The 18,169-nt window shown below is 35.0% G+C and overlaps 1 protein-coding gene across 2 annotated transcripts; it reads right to left on the bottom strand.

Annotated features, from left to right (window-relative positions):
* Positions 1-598: 598 nt before the first annotated feature.
* fsd1l (fibronectin type III and SPRY domain containing 1-like) lies at positions 599-16,983 on the bottom strand. 2 transcript variants are annotated; one of them, XM_075455992.1, is made up of 13 exons: positions 16,899-16,983; positions 15,208-15,303; positions 15,002-15,133; positions 14,750-14,851; positions 14,268-14,290; positions 13,673-13,794; positions 13,344-13,577; positions 13,163-13,261; positions 12,958-13,087; positions 12,338-12,423; positions 11,163-11,417; positions 9,529-9,617; positions 599-1,347 (listed from the first exon to the last, which is right to left on the bottom strand). In XM_075455992.1, exons 1-13 carry the CDS (start codon positions 16,911-16,913, stop codon positions 1,246-1,248), a joined length of 1,485 nt encoding a protein of 494 aa, XP_075312107.1. In that variant the 5' UTR covers positions 16,914-16,983; the 3' UTR covers positions 599-1,245. The 2 variants fall into 2 exon arrangements, with proteins under 2 accessions (XP_075312107.1, XP_075312108.1); XM_075455993.1 differs by having other exon boundaries at positions 12,338-12,420.
* Between the last annotated feature and the right edge of the window lie 1,186 nt (positions 16,984-18,169).

Below are 18,169 nucleotides of genomic sequence, written 5' to 3'. Positions count from 1 at the left end.
CCATGATGGAGGCCAATAAACGTTTAATCTTGACCTCCGAACCCGACTCCTTCTGGTTCTGTTTTTATGTTCTGAGAGTTCTGGTTCTGTAACTCAATAATCTGATCCGATCCAATTCTTAATCAGATTAAGGTGTCTACATGAACTTAATAACTCAGTCTGATTGTAAATTAGCCAATAATCCGATCCTTTCAGTGCCATGTGACCCCACTGAGTGATGAAAGAACTTTCCTCCAACATCAAGAGCCGCATTCAGGCAGAGAAGTTCTAGGAACTCAGTTCTCGGTCCACCTGGCGTTCCGCCCTTCTCCAGGGGAACCGTTTCATCTGCATTCTCATGTCGGTCCTTCAGGGACTGATGCGACGCGTTACTTTAGCGCCACATTCACTCCTCGGGACAGTTTAGAGTCACCAGTTAACCCAACATTAAAGTATTTTTGGACCCGGAGAGAACCGGGCATACAGGGGGAACATTATAACCAGGAACCCTCTGCTGTGAGGGGGCGGGGCCGACCACCGTACAGATCAATTATTACATATCCATGTTTACTCTGTTTGGCTACAAATATAAACACAAAAACAACAACAAACATCTGGTGTCACATGGTCCTCAGCGACGGTAAATATTTATTCAGAACATTTTTATTTACATTTTCAGAATCTGGATTATAAACACATTTGATCCCTGTTTGTTCTATTCTTTCCTCCTTTAACCTGATTGGCTGCTGTCATTCCTCCAGGTGTTCCCTCCTTTAACCTGATTGGCTGCTGTTTCTCCAGGTGTTCCCTCCTTTAACCTGATTGGCTGCTGTTTCTCCAGGTGTTCCCTCCTTTAACCTGATTGGCTGCTGCCAGACTTCCTGAAACTAACCCTTCTGCCTGCTACCTGTGCACCAGGTGTAACTCACCTGGCACTTCCTGTGAGTCAGAGCAGAGATGGAGACGTTTTATTGGTCGATATGAAACACAATGTCAGCTGATCGCAGATGGATCGATACATTCCAGCTGACTGATCAGTTCAGAGATCAATCAGGTGAAGTCAGTCATGTGGTCAGAGTGACGGGAAGTTCCAAAATAAATGTTTCCTGTTGTATCTATCAAAATAAAAGCCTTAGACAACAGAAGCTACTGATCGAGACCATCAAAATAAAAGTAAACTGATCAATAACCGTTAATAAATATTTTCTAATCAATATAAAATAGACTCAGTCAGAGGTATTGATCAGAATAAACCTGATCATTGATCTACTGCGACAGGCTGCTGAGGCTCCGATTGGTCGAGAGAAAGTTGCCCATGAAGGTCGGCACCTGAAGCCCCGTTACCATGGTGATACCACCGCACCACACCTGCAACAAGGGAAACACGTTACTGTAGTATGATTTACTGTGACTGTAGTATGATTTACTGTGACTGTAGTAGTATTTTACTGTGACTGTAGTATGATTTACTGTGACTGTAGTATGATTTACTGTGACTGTAGTATGATTTACTGTGACTGTAGTATGATTTACTGTGACTGTAGTAGTATTTTACTGTGACTGTAGTATGATTTACTGTGACTGTAGTATGATTTACTGTGACTGTAGTATGATTTACTGTGACTGTAGTATGATTTACTGTGACTGTAGAATGATTTACTGTGACTGTAGTATGATTTACTGTGACTGTAGTATGATTTACTGTGACTGTAGTATGATTTACTGTGACTGTAGAATGATTTACTGTGACTGTAGTATGATTTACTGTGACTGTAGTATGATTTACTGTGACTGTAGTATGATTTACTGTGACTGTAGTATGATTTACTGTGACTGTAGTAGTATTTACTGTGACTAGTAGTATTTACTATGACTGTAGTATGATTTACTATGACTGTAGTAGTATTTTACTATGACTGTAGTAGTATTTACTATGACTGTAGTATGATTTACTATGACTGTAGTATGATTTACTATGACTGTAGAATTATTTACTATGACTGTAGTAGTATTTTACTATGACTGTAGTATTATTTACAATGACTGTAGTATTATTTACTATGACTGTAGTAGTATTTTACTATGACTGTAGTATTATTTACTATGACTGTAGAATTATTTACTATGAATGTAGTATTATTTACTATGACTGTAGTATTATTTACTATGACTGTAGTATTACTTACATTACTGTAGTATTATTTACATTACTGTATTATTTACTATGACTGTAGTATTATTTACTATGACTGTAGTATTATTTACTATGACTGTAGTATTATTTACTATGACTGTAGTATTATTTACTATGAATGTAGAATTATTTACTATGACTGTAGTATTATTTTACAATGACTGTAGTATTATTTACTATGACTGTAGTATTACTTACATTACTGTAGTATTATTTACATTACTGTATTATTTACTATGACTGTAGTATTATTTACTATGACTGTAGTATTATTTACTATGACTGTAGTATTATTTACTATGAATGTAGAATTATTTACTATGACTGTAGTATTATTTACTATGACTGTAGTATTATTTACTATGACTGTAGTATTATTTTACTATGACTGTAGTATTATTTACTATGACTGTAGAATTATTTACTATGACTGTAGTATTATTTACTATGACTGTAGTATTATTTACTATGACTGTAGTATTATTTACTATGACTGTAGTAGTATTTTACTATGACTGTAGTATTATTTACTATGACTGTAGTATTATTTACTATGACTGTAGTATTATTTACTATGACTGTAGTAGTATTTTACTATGACTGTAGTATTATTTACTATGACTGTAGAATTATTTACTATGACTGTAGTATTATTTACTATGACTGTAGTATTATTTACTATGACTGTAGAATTATTTACTATGACTGTAGTAGTATTTTACTATGACTGTAGTATTATTTACTATGACTGTAGTAGTATTTTACTATGACTGTAGTATTATTTACTATGACTGTAGAATTATTTACTATGACTGTAGTATTATTTACTATGACTGTAGTAGTATTTTACTATGACTGTAGTATTATTTACTATGACTGTAGTAGTATTTTACTATGACTGTAGTATTATTTACTATGACTGTAGTATTATTTACTATGACTGTAGTAGTATTTTACTATGACTGTAGTATTATTTACTATGACTGTAGTAGTATTTTACTATGACTGTAGTATTATTTACTATGACTGTAGAATTATTTACTATGACTGTAGTATTATTTACTATGACTGTAGTATTATTTACTATGACTGTAGTATTATTTACTATTACTGTAGTAGTATTTTACTATTACTGTAATAGTATTTTACTATGACTGTAGTATTATTTACTATGACTGTAGTAGTATTTTACTATTACTGTAGTATTATTTACTATGACTGTAGTATTATTTACTATGACTGTAGAATTATTTACTATGACTGTAGTATTATTTACTATAACTGTAGTATTATTTACTATGACTGTAGTATTATTTACTATGACTGTAGTAGTATTTTACTATGACTGTAGTATTATTTTACTATGACTGTAGTATTATTTACTATGACTGTAGTAGTATTTTACTATGACTGTAGTATTATTTACTATGACTGTAGTAGTATTTTACTATGACTGTAGTATTATTTACTATGACTGTAGAATTATTTACTATGACTGTAGTAGTATTTTACTATGACTGTAGTAGTATTTTACTATGACTGTAGTATTAATTACTATGACTGTAGTATTATTTACTATGACTGTAGAATTATTTACTATGACTGTAGAATTATTTACTATGACTGTAGTAGTATTTTACTATGACTGTAGTAGTATTTTACTATGACTGTAGTATTATTTACTATGACTGTAGAATTATTTACTATGACTGTAGTAGTATTTTACTATGACTGTAGTAGTATTTTACTATGACTGTAGTATTATTTACTATGACTGTAGAATTATTTACTATGACTGTAGTAGTATTTTACTATGACTGTAGTATTATTTACTATTACTGTAGTAGTATTTTACTATGACTGTAGTATTATTTACTATGACTGTAGTATGATTTACTATGACTGTAGAATTATTTACTATGACTGTAGTAGTATTTTACTATGACTGTAGTATCATTTACTGTGACTGTAGTAGTATTTTACTATGACTGTAGTATGATTTACTATGACTGTAGAATTATTTACTATTACTGTAGTATTATTTACTATTACTGTAGTAGTATTTTACTATGACTGTAGTATTATTTACTATTACTGTAGTATTATTTACTATGACTGTAGTATTATTTACTATTACTGTAGTAGTATTTTACTATTACTGTAGTATTATTTACTATTACTGTAATAGTATTTTACTATTACTGTAGTATTATTTACTATTACTGTAGAATTATTTACTATGACTGTAGTATTATTTACTATTACTGTAGAATTATTTACTATGACTGTAGTATTATTTACTATGACTGTAGTAGTATTTTACTATGACTGTAGTATTATTTACTATGACTGTAGTATTATTTACTATGACTGTAGTAGTATTTTACTATGACTGTAGTATTATTTACTATGACTGTAGTATTATTTACTATGACTGTAGTATTATTTACTATTACTGTAGTATTATTTACTATGACTGTAGTATTATTTACTATTACTGTAGTAGTATTTTACTATTACTGTAGTATTATTTACTATTACTGTAATAGTATTTTACTATTACTGTAGTATTATTTACTATTACTGTAGAATTATTTACTATGACTGTAGTATTATTTACTAATACTGTAGTATTTTACTATGACTGTAGTATTATTTACTATGACTGTAGTATTATTTACTATTACTGTAGTAGTATTTTACTATGACTGTAGTATTATTTACTATGACTGTAGTATTATTTACTATGACTGTAGTATTATTTACTATGACTGTAGTATTATTTACTATGACTGTAGTATTATTTACTATGACTGTAGTAGTATTTTACTATGACTGTAGTATTATTTACTATGACTGTAGTATTACTTACATTACTGTAGTATTATTTACTATGACTGTAGTAGTATTTTACTATGACTGTAGTATTATTTACTATGACTGTAGTATTATTTACTATGACTGTAGTAGTATTTTACTATGACTGTAGTATTATTTACTATGACTGTAGTATTATTTACTATGACTGTAGTATTATTTACATTACGGTAGTATTATTTACTATGACTGTAGTATTATTTTACAATGACTGTAGTATTATTTACTATGACTGTAGTAGTATTTTACTATGACTGTAGTATTATTTACTATGACTGTAGTATTACTTACATTACTGTAGTATTATTTACATTACTGTATTATTTACTATGACTGTAGTAGTATTTTACTATGACTGTAGTATTATTTACTATGACTGTAGTATTATTTACTATGAATGTAGAATTATTTACTATGACTGTAGTATTATTTACTATGACTGTAGAATTATTTACTATGACTGTAGTATTATTTACTATGACTGTAGTATTATTTACTATGACTGTAGAATTATTTACTATGACTGTAGTATTATTTACTATGACTGTAGTATTATTTACTATGACTGTAGTATTATTTTACTATGACTGTAGTATTATTTACTATGACTGTAGAATTATTTACTATGACTGTAGTATTATTTACTATGACTGTAGAATTATTTACTATGACTGTAGTATTATTTACTATGACTGTAGAATTATTTACTATGACTGTAGTATTATTTACTATGACTGTAGTATTATTTACTATGACTGTAGTATTATTTACTATGACTGTAGTAGTATTTTACTATGACTGTAGTATTATTTACTATGACTGTAGTAGTATTTTACTATGACTGTAGTATTATTTACTATGACTGTAGTATGATTTACTATGACTGTAGTATGATTTACTATGACTGTAGTATTATTTACTATGACTGTAGTATGATTTACTATGACTGTAGTATTATTTTACTATGACTGTAGTATTATTTACTATGACTGTAGTATTATTTACTATGACTGTAGTATTATTTTACTATGACTGTAGTATTATTTACTATTACTGTAGTAGTATTTTACTATGACTGTAGTATTATTTACTATTACTGTAGTATTATTTACTATGACTGTAGTAGTATTTTACTATTACTGTAGTATTATTTACTATTACTGTAGAATTATTTACTATGACTGTAGAATTATTTACTATTACTGTAGTATTATTTACTATGACTGTAGTATGATTTACTATTACTGTATTATTATTTACAATGACTGTAGTATGATTTACTATTACTGTAGTAGTATTTTACTATTACTGTAGTATGATTTACTATTACTGTAATAGTATTTTACTATTACTGTAGTATTATTTACTATTATTGTAGTATTATTTACTAATACTGTAGTATTATTTACTATTACTGTAGTAGTATTTTACTATGACTGTAGTATTATTTACTATGACTGTAGTATTATTTACTATGACTGTAGTATTATTTACTATGACTGTAGTATTATTTACTATTACTGTAATAGTATTTTACTATGACTGTAGTATTATTTACTATTACTGTAGTATTATTTACTATGACTGTAGTATTATTTTACTATGACTGTAGTATTATTTTACTATGACTGTAGTATTATTTTACTATGACTGTAGTATTATTTACTATGACTGTAGTATTATTTTACTATGACTGTAGTATTATTTTACTATTACTGTAGTAGTATTTTACTATGACTGTAGTATTATTTACTATGACTGTAGTATTATTTACTATGACTGTAGAATTATTTACTATGACTGTAGTATTATTTACTATGACTGTAGTAGTATTTTACTATGACTTTAGTATTATTTACTATGACTGTAGTAGTATTTTACTATGACTGTAGTATTATTTACTATGACTGTAGAATTATTTACTATGACTGTAGTATTATTTACTATGACTGTAGTATTATTTACTATGACTGTAGTATTATTTACTATGACTGTAGTATTATTTACTATGACTGTAGTAGTATTTTACTATGACTGTAGTATTATTTACTATGACTGTAGTAGTATTTTACTATGACTGTAGTATTATTTACTATGACTGTAGTATTATTTACTATGACTGTAGAATTATTTACTATGACTGTAGTATTATTTACTATGACTGTAGTATTATTTACTATGACTGTAGAATTATTTACTATGACTGTAGTAGTATTTTACTATGACTGTAGTATTATTTACTATTACTGTAGTATTATTTACTATGACTGTAGAATTATTTACTATGACTGTAGTAGTATTTTACTATGACTGTAGTATTATTTACTATTACTGTAGTAGTATTTTACTATGACTGTAGTATTATTTACTATGACTGTAGTATGATTTACTATGACTGTAGAATTATTTACTATGACTGTAGTAGTATTTTACTATGACTGTAGTATTATTTACTATGACTGTAGTAGTATTTTACTATGACTGTAGTATGATTTACTATGACTGTAGTATGATTTACTATGACTGTAGTATTATTTACTATTACTGTAGTATTATTTACTATGACTGTAGTATTATTTTACTATGACTGTAGTATTATTTACTATGACTGTAGTATTATTTACTAATACTGTAGTATTATTTTACTATTACTGTAGTATTATTTTACTATTACTGTAGTAGTATTTTACTATTACTGTAGTATTATTTACTATTACTGTAGTATTATTTTACTATTACTGTAGTATTATTTACTATTACTGTAGTATTATTTTACTATTACTGTAGTATTATTTACTATTACTGTAGTATTATTTTACTATGACTGTAGAATTATTTACTATTACTGTAGTATTATTTACTATGACTGTAGTATTATTTTACTATTACTGTAGTATTATTTACTAATACTGTAGTAATATTTTACTATTACTGTAGTATTATTTACTAATACTGTAGTATTATTTACTATTACTGTAGTATTATTTACTATTACTGTAGTATTATTTACTAATACTGTAGTATTATTTACTATTACTGTAGTATTATTTACATTACTGTAGTATTATTTACTATTACTGTAGTATTATTTACTAATACTGTAGTATTATTTTACTATTACTGTAGTATTATTTTACTATTACTGTAGTAGTATTTTACTATTACTGTAGTATTATTTACTACTACTGTAGTATTATTTTACTATTACTGTAGTATTATTTACTATTACTGTAGTATTATTTACTAATACTGTAGTATTATTTTACTATTACTGTAGTATTATTTTACTATTACTGTAGTATTAGTTACTATTACTGTAGTATTATTTTACTATTACTGTAGTATTATTTACTATGACTGTAGTATTATTTTACTATGACTGTAGTATTATTTACTATTACTGTAGTATTATTTTACTATTACTGTAGTATTATTTACTATTACTGTAGTATTATTTTACTATGACTGTAGAATTATTTACTATTACTGTAGTATTATTTACTAATACTGTAGTAATATTTTACTATTACTGTAGTATTATTTACTAATACTGTAGTATTATTTACTATTACTGTAGTATTATTTACTAATACTGTAGTATTATTTACTAATACTGTAGTATTATTTACTATTACTGTAGTAGTATTTACTATTACTGTAAAATTATTTTATTATTACTGTAGTAATATTTTACTATTACTGTAGTATTATTTTATTATTATTGTAGTAATATTTTACTATTACTGTAGTATTATTTTATTATTACTGTAGTAATATTTTACTATTACTGTAGTATTATTTACTATTACTGTAAAATTATTTTATTATTACTGTAGTAATATTTTACTATTACTGTAGTATTATTTTATTATTATTGTAGTAATATTTTACTATTACTGTAGTATTATTTTATTATTACTGTAGTAATATTTTACTATTACTGTAGTATTATTTTATTATTATTGTAGTAATATTTTACTATTACTGTAGTATTATTTTATTATTATTGTAATAATATTTTACTATTACTGTAGTATTATTTTATTATTACTGTAGTAATATTTACTATTACTGTAGTATTATTTACTAATACTGTAGTATTATTTTACTATGATTGTAGTATTACTGTAGTATTGTATTATTTTATTATTACTGTTCTTATTGTAATACTACTTCAGTATTACAGCATAACTGTAGTATTACCGCAGTATTTCAGCAGTATTATTATTGTAGTAATACTATAGTATTACTGCATTATAACTGTAGTATTACTGCAGTATTTCAGCAGTATTATTATTGTAGTAATACTATAGTATTACTGCATTATAACTGTAGTATTACCGCAGTATTTCAGCAGTATCAGTATTGTAGTATTACTATAGTATTACTGCATTATAACTGTAGTATTACTGCAGTATTTCAGCAGTATTATTATTGTAGTAATACTATAGTATTACTGCAGTATTATTAGTACTTACGGTGAACGCGGGGATCAGCGGCTGGCTGAATTTTGTTTTGAAGCAGTGAAGAAGACGAAGTTTGTCAACATCAACAAACAACAAATCACCTGAAAAACAAAGATTCCATAAATCAACACTTCCATTTTGGATCTGAATCTGTCTTTGCTGACAGGATCTGTACCTCAGCCTTTAAGGTTGCTGTAATTAAACCTTTACTTTAAAACAGACCTATGTACTCTATGGAGGAGGAATGGTTTGGATGCATGCGAACGTTTCTATTTAGATGGTATTTCACTGACCTCTCTGCCAAATTCCACTTACAAAAATCTGACCAATTTAGATATTTTCAGGTCCGTCAGTTTATTCACAGCCAGAGTCCAACGTTTCTGCCTTTCCAGCAGACTCAGGACTTTGCGTAACCCTAGGCATTTAAGGAGGCATATCGCAAACATCTCAAATATAATTATCTCTCTTCAGGAAACGTCATTAGAACGGCATGGTCTGAAGAACTTGGCTCTGAAATTCCAGGATACTTCTGGGAACGTGCTCAGGAAAGAATTAATGGAACATCATCCTGTGCCCGGCTTAGCCTGATACAGTTCAAAGTCTTTCATAGAATTTACTGCACTAAATCTAAACTCAAGAATTTACGACGACGTTGATGACAGGTGTGAGCGTTGCAATTCTGCTCCAGCAAATATGACCCATATGTTCTGGAATTGCCCTAAGTTAACTGCATTTTGGCCATCTATCTGTAAAATATTAAATGATGCATTTAACACCAAAGTCAAACCGTCTGCACATACGGCCATCTTTGGAGTGTTGGTTGATGAGCTCATGCTACCCATTGATAAGATGAACGCGTTGGCCTTTGCATCTTTGACAGCCCGTAGAAATATAGTTTTACTTTGGAAATCCCCTGAACCACCCAAAGTGTCTCTCTGGCTCACTGAATTAATGTTTTTTTTTAAATTAGAGAAAATGAAATACTTTTCTAGAGGCTCAACAAAACAATTTTACAAGATGTGGGAACCTCTAATTGAGTACTTTAAAAATCTTCCTAAGCCTATGAAGCCCTGAGATATATATTTGACCTTGCATAATTATTGACATGTACATGGATATATAATGCCCCCATTGTCTGTCATTATTTTTATTTTCATTATTATTATTGTTTGTTTATTTATTTTCTTCTTAATTTTGTCATTACATTATGGACACTTTAATTCTTACTAGCATAACTACTATCATTATTACTGTTATTTTCTTTTTTCTATTTATTTAATTTATGGCATTGTTCATTTATTTAACTTTGCTATTTATGCTTATGAATTTATGTTTATTTATTTATTTTTCCTTTTCCTTTTTCCTTTACAGCAGTATATGGGTGTTGTGGGTGGGTTCTGTTTAGTTAAAAACAAAACAAAACAATTCAAGATATTGTATTTAAAGTATCTTACTTTGTGCTTTCTTGAATAAAAAAAAACAAACAAAAAAAAAATAGACCTATATCCAATCTCCCTTTTATGTCTAAAGTTCTTTATAAACAGTTTCAGCTCAGCTTTGTGATCATTTCCACAGAAATAATCTGAAGCTTTCAGTCAGGATTCATCCCAGCACAGAAACTGGTGGAACTTTTCTTTTCTTCTCACCGTTGTCGAAGTCGCAGTAGATTCCGATTCGCTGCGGCAGCGGCCAATCCAGCAGCTTGGCTCGGTTGTTGTGCTTGGCAGAGAGGGAACTCTGCAGCCATTGGCTGGCATAAAGGCACCACGAAGCGACACTCTTCCCTAATTGGTCGAACCGTCCCAGGCTGCCCCGGTAGGCCACGCCCACACTGAAGGACTTCCAATCGGCCAGGGGGCGGAGCTCCCAGTAGTGGGAACCACCGCTCATTTCCCGGTCACCTAGGAGACGGAAGTCAGTGTTTTCAAACTAAAAGCACTAAAACTGCCACAGGAAGTAACTTTCAGAATAAAAGACTCCTAAAGGTGCAGTACCAGAGAGTCTCTATTATGAGGAGAGGGAAAGCTGGCGGCTATTTCCGGGTGGTACTGCACTCTAGGGGCGCCAACGAAGCAGTGCAGAGCAGGCCGAACTCTATGGTGGTACTATGAGATCCACCTTAGATGCAGCCATTGCTTTGGATAGAATTTTTTATATTTTTTCATTTTAATTTTCCTAAAGGCAGGATAAATTATCCTTTCAAACGGCACTTGGTTTGATTTTTTAGACTCACTAGATTTGTTTAAAATACACATTTATTGTCAGTATTGCATCCCGAGTGACGTCACGCATGTGGCATCACTTTACGGCATGGTCAGTCCTAGCGCTGAGCTAGCAGAGAGGTGTTAGCTCAAATAGTTACAGATTTCAGCACAGCCCTTTTACATACTCTCTGACTAGCCTCTGGTTTAGCTTTGGTTGTTGTTAGCAGCACCAGGTTAGCACTCTGGCACAGTGGACGAGTGCCGTAAAGCAGCCGGTCGTAATCAGCCGTGCGTTCTTCAGATTCCGTTAGCTAGATGCTAGCGGATACTGACTCGCAAATGCCAGACCTGTAAGAAAACAGAAAGCTATAACTCCCAGGTTATTGTACTTTCGATATAAATCCACATCCCTCTGTCAGAAATCACAGTATTATTTTCAGGTTTCAGCCGCTAGCGGGGACATTTTTTGAGTTATTAGCGCCAGCCCTATGGCCAATGGTCATTCTGCACTCGCTCGCCAGCGCCCCCAGAGAAAATCAACTGAACTGCAGCCACATTTTTTATAATGGGGCGAATAGGAAGTGGAACGGCTGTCTGTAAAAGGGCTGTGGCAGTACCCAGCACTGTGTACGACTCTCCGGCGAAGCGGTCGCGTCCGACTCGACTTCCTGCCGTCTTGTTGGGCGACGGCGTGGCGCTCCTGCTGCCAAACAAACACAAACAAACAATTTACCAACAGTCTGACGCCCGAGAGGAGAAACAGCCAGATGAAACAGCCAATCAGGTCGTGCCAAAGCGATGACGCGGCGGAGATGAAGAGCGGGAACAAAAGTGAATGAAAAACAGGTAATCAATAAATCTATCAGCAGAAAGAGGATGGACATCTGATGTCAGAGTGATGTCACTGTTTGTTTACAGATGTTTGTTTACAGATGTTTGTTTACAGATGTTTATTTACAGATGTTTGTTTACAGATGTTTGTTTATGTCAGCGTGATGTCAGAGTGATGTCAGCGTGATGTCACTAGCTGCATGAGGTGAGATGAAGGATGGTGATTGGCGGTTGCTAAGCAACCAGCTGGCGATAACAGTTTCTACCTGAAGAAATCGAAGAGGACGCAGAAGGAGACTGAGGAGGGACAAAAAGGTCAAAGCAGACACAGTCAGAGCGCACGTGTGTGTGCACGTACATGCACTGTGACCCCCCCTCTGTGGTGACATCATCGGGGTTTCCTCACCTGCTCTTCGTGTCTTTGCCTCTGAGGCGCGTGTCGTGACCTCTGACCCCCTGCGGCTCCCAGGTCACCGTGTCGCCGTCCACCTTCAGCTCGGCGTGAGCCGTCAGAGCGTCGAAGCCGAAGTTAAACGCTGCCGTTAAACACGCAGAAGAAGAGTTACGTCACAGCGTGGGACCTCGCTGCTGTTCACCATCTTTCCTCTCACCTCTGGTTTCCAGGGCAACGGGCTCGGAGAACTCCCCCGCAGCCGCTTTGTTTCTCGCTCGAACTCGAACGATGACGAACGACGAATCAAACTTCAGACCTGCGAGATGAAAACACACCTGAGTGACATCACAGGCGGCGGTCGGGCTGATGCGTCGGAAGGCCGTACCGCCGCCTCTCACCTGAGACGGTGACCAGCGGCTCTGTGATGTCACAGACTCTCTCCCAGCAGGCCTCTCCCGCCGCCCTCAGCGAGCCGTCCTGATTCGTTTTCCGGTATTCCAGCTCGTAGCGCTCGATCGGCCCGCCGCCGCCATCACCGTTACAGTCGGGGTCAGAGAGCGGTTGCCAGGCGACGGTGATGGTGTTGTCACGGACGACACAGTTGGAGACATCGATCTCCGGAGGTTTGGGAACTGAAAACAGGACAGTTGTGAACGGATGTGAACAAACAACAACAAGACTGACAACAAGTAAACAAACAAAGGAACAGATGGGCGTGGCCTCTGACCTGGCAGGAAGTGAAGCCTCTGAAGCCCCGCCCTTTCAGCGCTGAAGTCAACGGTAAACTGCGACATGTTTTCTGACACCATCGGGCGAGTCGTGAGACGGAACGCCGGGGCCATCGTTACCCTGGTAACAACAGGAGGTAGGGCCCGAGGAGTGGGTGGGGTCAGGTGTTAGTTTTGGGGGCGTGGTTAAATGTTAGGGGGCGGGGTTTGCATGCAGACAAACACAGAGCTTCATTAAAAGTGTGATCTGTTAGTTTGATTCGTGTTAATGAGAAACCAATGACGGATCTTATTGATTATAAAGATGAAAGTAAAAGAGAAAGATTCAACAAAGAAGAAAGAACAGAAGCAGGATAGTAAATAAACATCTGTAAACAAACATCTGTAAACTAACATCTGTAAACAAACATCTGTAAATAAACATCTGTAAACAAACATCTGTAAACAAACATCTGTAAATAAACATCTGTAAACAAACATCTGTAAATAAACATCTGTAAACAAACATCTGTAAATAAACATCTGTAAACTAACATTGTAAACAATAATCTGTAAACAGGGTGCGACACAAACAAATGAACAATAAAGTCGTACCGTTCTTTGATTTGTTTTGCAGCCTGAAACAAACAAAACAAACAACAGTTAGAATCTCTGTTTGTTGTTGTTGTTGTTTACATAAGAATGTTTTCTGGGGCCCGTTGCACAAAAGCAGGACCCCCGGGAGGTGGGGCACCAACAGCTGTGGGGGTCAGGGGTCGGCTGGTCAGTTATTTTAGTGAATATTCATGCTGTGAATGAGGAGTTTGTGTTTTTATTATTTAATTTAAATGAATGTGTCCTCTGATGTTTGTGCTGTAAACTGTGCGTATAAAGGCTCCTGCATCCTTTATTTCTGCATTTATGTCAGTGTGCAGACATGCAGGCGTAATATAAACAGAATATTTATCCTGTTGTATGATATGTGACGATGGTTTACCTGATTTATCCTTATTCAGTAAAGGAGCAGAATGTTACACTTTGATGTGTATTTATATTTATATGGACGTGTATTTAACCAGGATGTCCCGGCTTCATACCGTGAGGAACTCTTCTTCGTTGGTGACGGTGAGCGTCTCGTTGGCGAACTCGAGCAGCTCTTCACACGACAGCAGAGCGAAGCGTCCCTCCGACAGCTGCCGCTGGGGGGACCAAACAGGAAGTGACAAAGTTAGCAAGCAGCTCGCTGGAGACGTTCAGAAACTTTGTAAACAGAAAACAACAACAAATATATAAACGAGACGCAGAAACCTGAATTTAAAATGAGTCACATGACATAAAAACAACTCCACCTGAAGCTCCGCCTCCTTCCGCTGCTTCTCTGCTTTGATGATGTCACGCAGCTGCGCTCCTTTCTCCTCCAGGGCGGAGCTTAGCTGCTCAAGCTCCGCCTCCAGTTCAGACATCACCTTACACGACTCGTCCTGATTGGACAAAGTTTACTTCAGTTAAACTGCCTACTTATACGAGCACCCCCCCCAGCCAATGAGCTGCTGACCTGCAGGCCTGACAAAGTGCTGTCCACTGATTCCAGGAAGTGTTGCAACTCCTCATTCTTATTGGCCAAAGTGCTGATTATGCGGCGCAGAGCTTCCTGTTAAGCACAGAATTTACCTGATTATTTAACCGATTACAGATGTTTTACTGCAGTTTCACAGCTTATTTACCCGATTACAGATGTTTTACTGCAGTTTCACAGCTTATTTACCCGATTACAGATGTTTTACTGCAGTTTCACAGCTTATTTACCCGATTACAGATGTTTTACTGCAGTTTCACAGCTTATTTACCTGATCCCGTCTGACCTCTGACCCTTTAAAAAGCTTCCTGTTGAACAGACATCGGCCTTTAACCAGAGAGTCTCTATTATGAGGAGAGGGAAAACTGGCGGCTATTTCCGGGTGGTACTGCACTCTAGGGGGCGCCAACGAAGCAGTGCAGAGCACGCCAAACTCTATGGTGATACTATGAGATCCACCTTAGATGCAGCCATTGCTTTGGATAGAATTTTTTATATTTTTTCATTTTAATTTTCCTAAAGGCAGGATAAATTATCCTTTCAAACGGCACTTGGTTTGATTTTTTAGACTCACTAGATTTGTTTAAAATACACATTTATTGTCAGTATTGCATCCCGAGTGACGTCACGCATGTTAAGTCACTTTACGGCATGGTCAGTCCTAGCGCTGAGCTAGCAGAGAGGTGTTAGCTCAAATAGTTACAGATTTCAGCACAGCCCTTTAACATACTCTCTGACTAGCCTCTGGTTTAGCTTTGGTTGTTGTTAGCGGCACCAGGTTAGCACTCTGGCACAGTGGACGAGTGCCGTAAAGCAGCCGGTCGTAATCAGCCGTGCGTTCTTCAGATTCCGTTAGCTAGATGCTAGCGGATACTGACTCGCAAATGCCAGACCTGTAAGAAAACAGAAAGCTGTAACTCCCAGGTTATTGTACTTTCGATATAAATCCACATCACTCTGTCAGAAATCACAGTATTATTTTCAGGTTTCAGCCGCTAGCGGGGACATTTTTTGAGTTATTAGCGCCAGCCCTATGGCCAATGGTCATTCTGCACTCGCTCGCCAGCGCCCCCAGAGAAAATCAACTGAACTGCAGCCACATTTTTTATAATGGGGCGAATAGGAAGTGGAACGGCTGTCTGTAAAAGGGCTGTGCTTTAACAGGCACGTTGCCCCAGGTGACAGTCAGAGGAACTGCTCTCTGATTGGTTCATCTGTTTTACTCAAATCAGCTGTTTTGTGACGTCACAGCTGGAGCGCGCTCACGTGAAAAAGCTTAATTTTTTTTTCACCTAATCAAAGTTACACGCACGTCATTGATCTCTGTGGGATCAATACCGCATCTATCAGCTGCCAGGTTACCATGGTTACCACCAGCCGTATCTGCCGGCTCCCTGAGGTTACGTCAATGCCATGAACAGCTGATCCATCCTGATCAGCTGATCCATCAGCAGCGGTTACTATGGAGACTGCTGAGGTTCCTGCGGGGTGATCGTGTGATCAATAACCGATCAGCTGCTAATCGATCTGTTCAAAGTCCGACCGGAGAGCTAGCTGCCGCTGCTAGCTGCTAACGCTACTCCGACTGTCCGTACACTTCCGGTCACGGGCTGTTCCCGCCTCACAGATCAAATCAGGAGTTATTGATTATGGATCGATCCCGTTCTTACCTTCTGGGTGTCCATCAGCTGAGAGAGACACAGAAACACCGAGAGGAGAGAGGGGGCGCCGAGGTAGCGGAAGTGACGTCAAACAGCGGCTCAGTCTCCCTTCCGGAACAGAGTTTCAGAATAAGAGAATCTACGGAGCGACGGAAGGATCAAACATGTCCCTGATAAAGTGCTTAAGCTCCAGTTTTCCTCTCTGAGTGTTTCAGAAAGTCTGTTCCTCATGTTCAGAGGGCTGTTTGAGCCGCAGAAAAACGGGATTACTGGTTGTTTTTAAGCACAAACAGGAAGTAACCGTTACACAATTTTTTTTTTTATTAAAAAATTTTTTGGGGTATAAAGTGTTCATTTCCAGTTTCCTTTATTTCTTTCTTTATTTTTTACAGAAACAGGAAGGGTGGCCATCCATCCCGGATGCATACTAGATTCTCTGAAATGTTGAGTATGCATCATGAGGTTACTACAACGAAGGAAAATTCACTTCCTGTTTTCAAAATAAAAGCACCAATTGTATGGTAATGGCTTTCCCTATGATAAAAGGCAACGGGTATTTTATTTTGTGAAAATAACAGGAAGTGCGTTGCTCACTGCGGCTAGCTTTAGTAGCGCTGAATTCGTGGGAACAAAATTGTAAACAGCCGGTATTTTGTCAGGTTTTCAACACGTTGGGGATCTAAACGACTACTTTCTCACCTGAAAATGTTTCAAATGTTGCTAAAGTTTACAGAGTTTAGAGCTTAAGGGAAATCAGCTTCAAGCCGGCTGATTTCAGCTCGGGCAGGAGCGCAATGTATTGTGGGTAAACGCTCTGCATACTGTCTGATCGATCAGTATGTAGTACGCAGTATGAAGTATGTAGTATAAAGTATGTAGTAGGCGGTATGCAGTATGCAGTATGAAGCATGCAGTATGTAGTATGCAGTATGCAGTATGTAGTATGCAGTATGCAGTATGTAGTAGGCGGTATGCAGTATGCAGTATGTAGTATGCAGTATGAAGCATGAAGTATGCAGTATGCAGTATGTAGTATGCAGTATGCAGTATGTAGTAGGCGGTATGAAGTATGCAGTATGTAGCATGCAGTATGCAGTATGTAGTATGTAGCATGCAGTATGTAGTATGAAGCATGTAGTTTGCAGTATGTAACATGTAGTATGTAGTATGCAGTATGTAGCATGCAGGATGTAGTATGTAGCATGTAGTTTGCAGTATGAAGCATGCAGGATGCAGTATGTAGTATGTAGCATGTAGCATGCAGTATGTAGTATGTAGCA

This window comes from Odontesthes bonariensis, chromosome 22, assembly GCF_027942865.1.
Source record: "Odontesthes bonariensis isolate fOdoBon6 chromosome 22, fOdoBon6.hap1, whole genome shotgun sequence".
Taxonomy (NCBI): Eukaryota; Metazoa; Chordata; class Actinopteri; order Atheriniformes; family Atherinopsidae; genus Odontesthes; species Odontesthes bonariensis.
The sequence above is the reverse complement of the archived record's forward strand: the minus strand, read 5'-3'. Positions and strand labels throughout refer to the sequence as shown.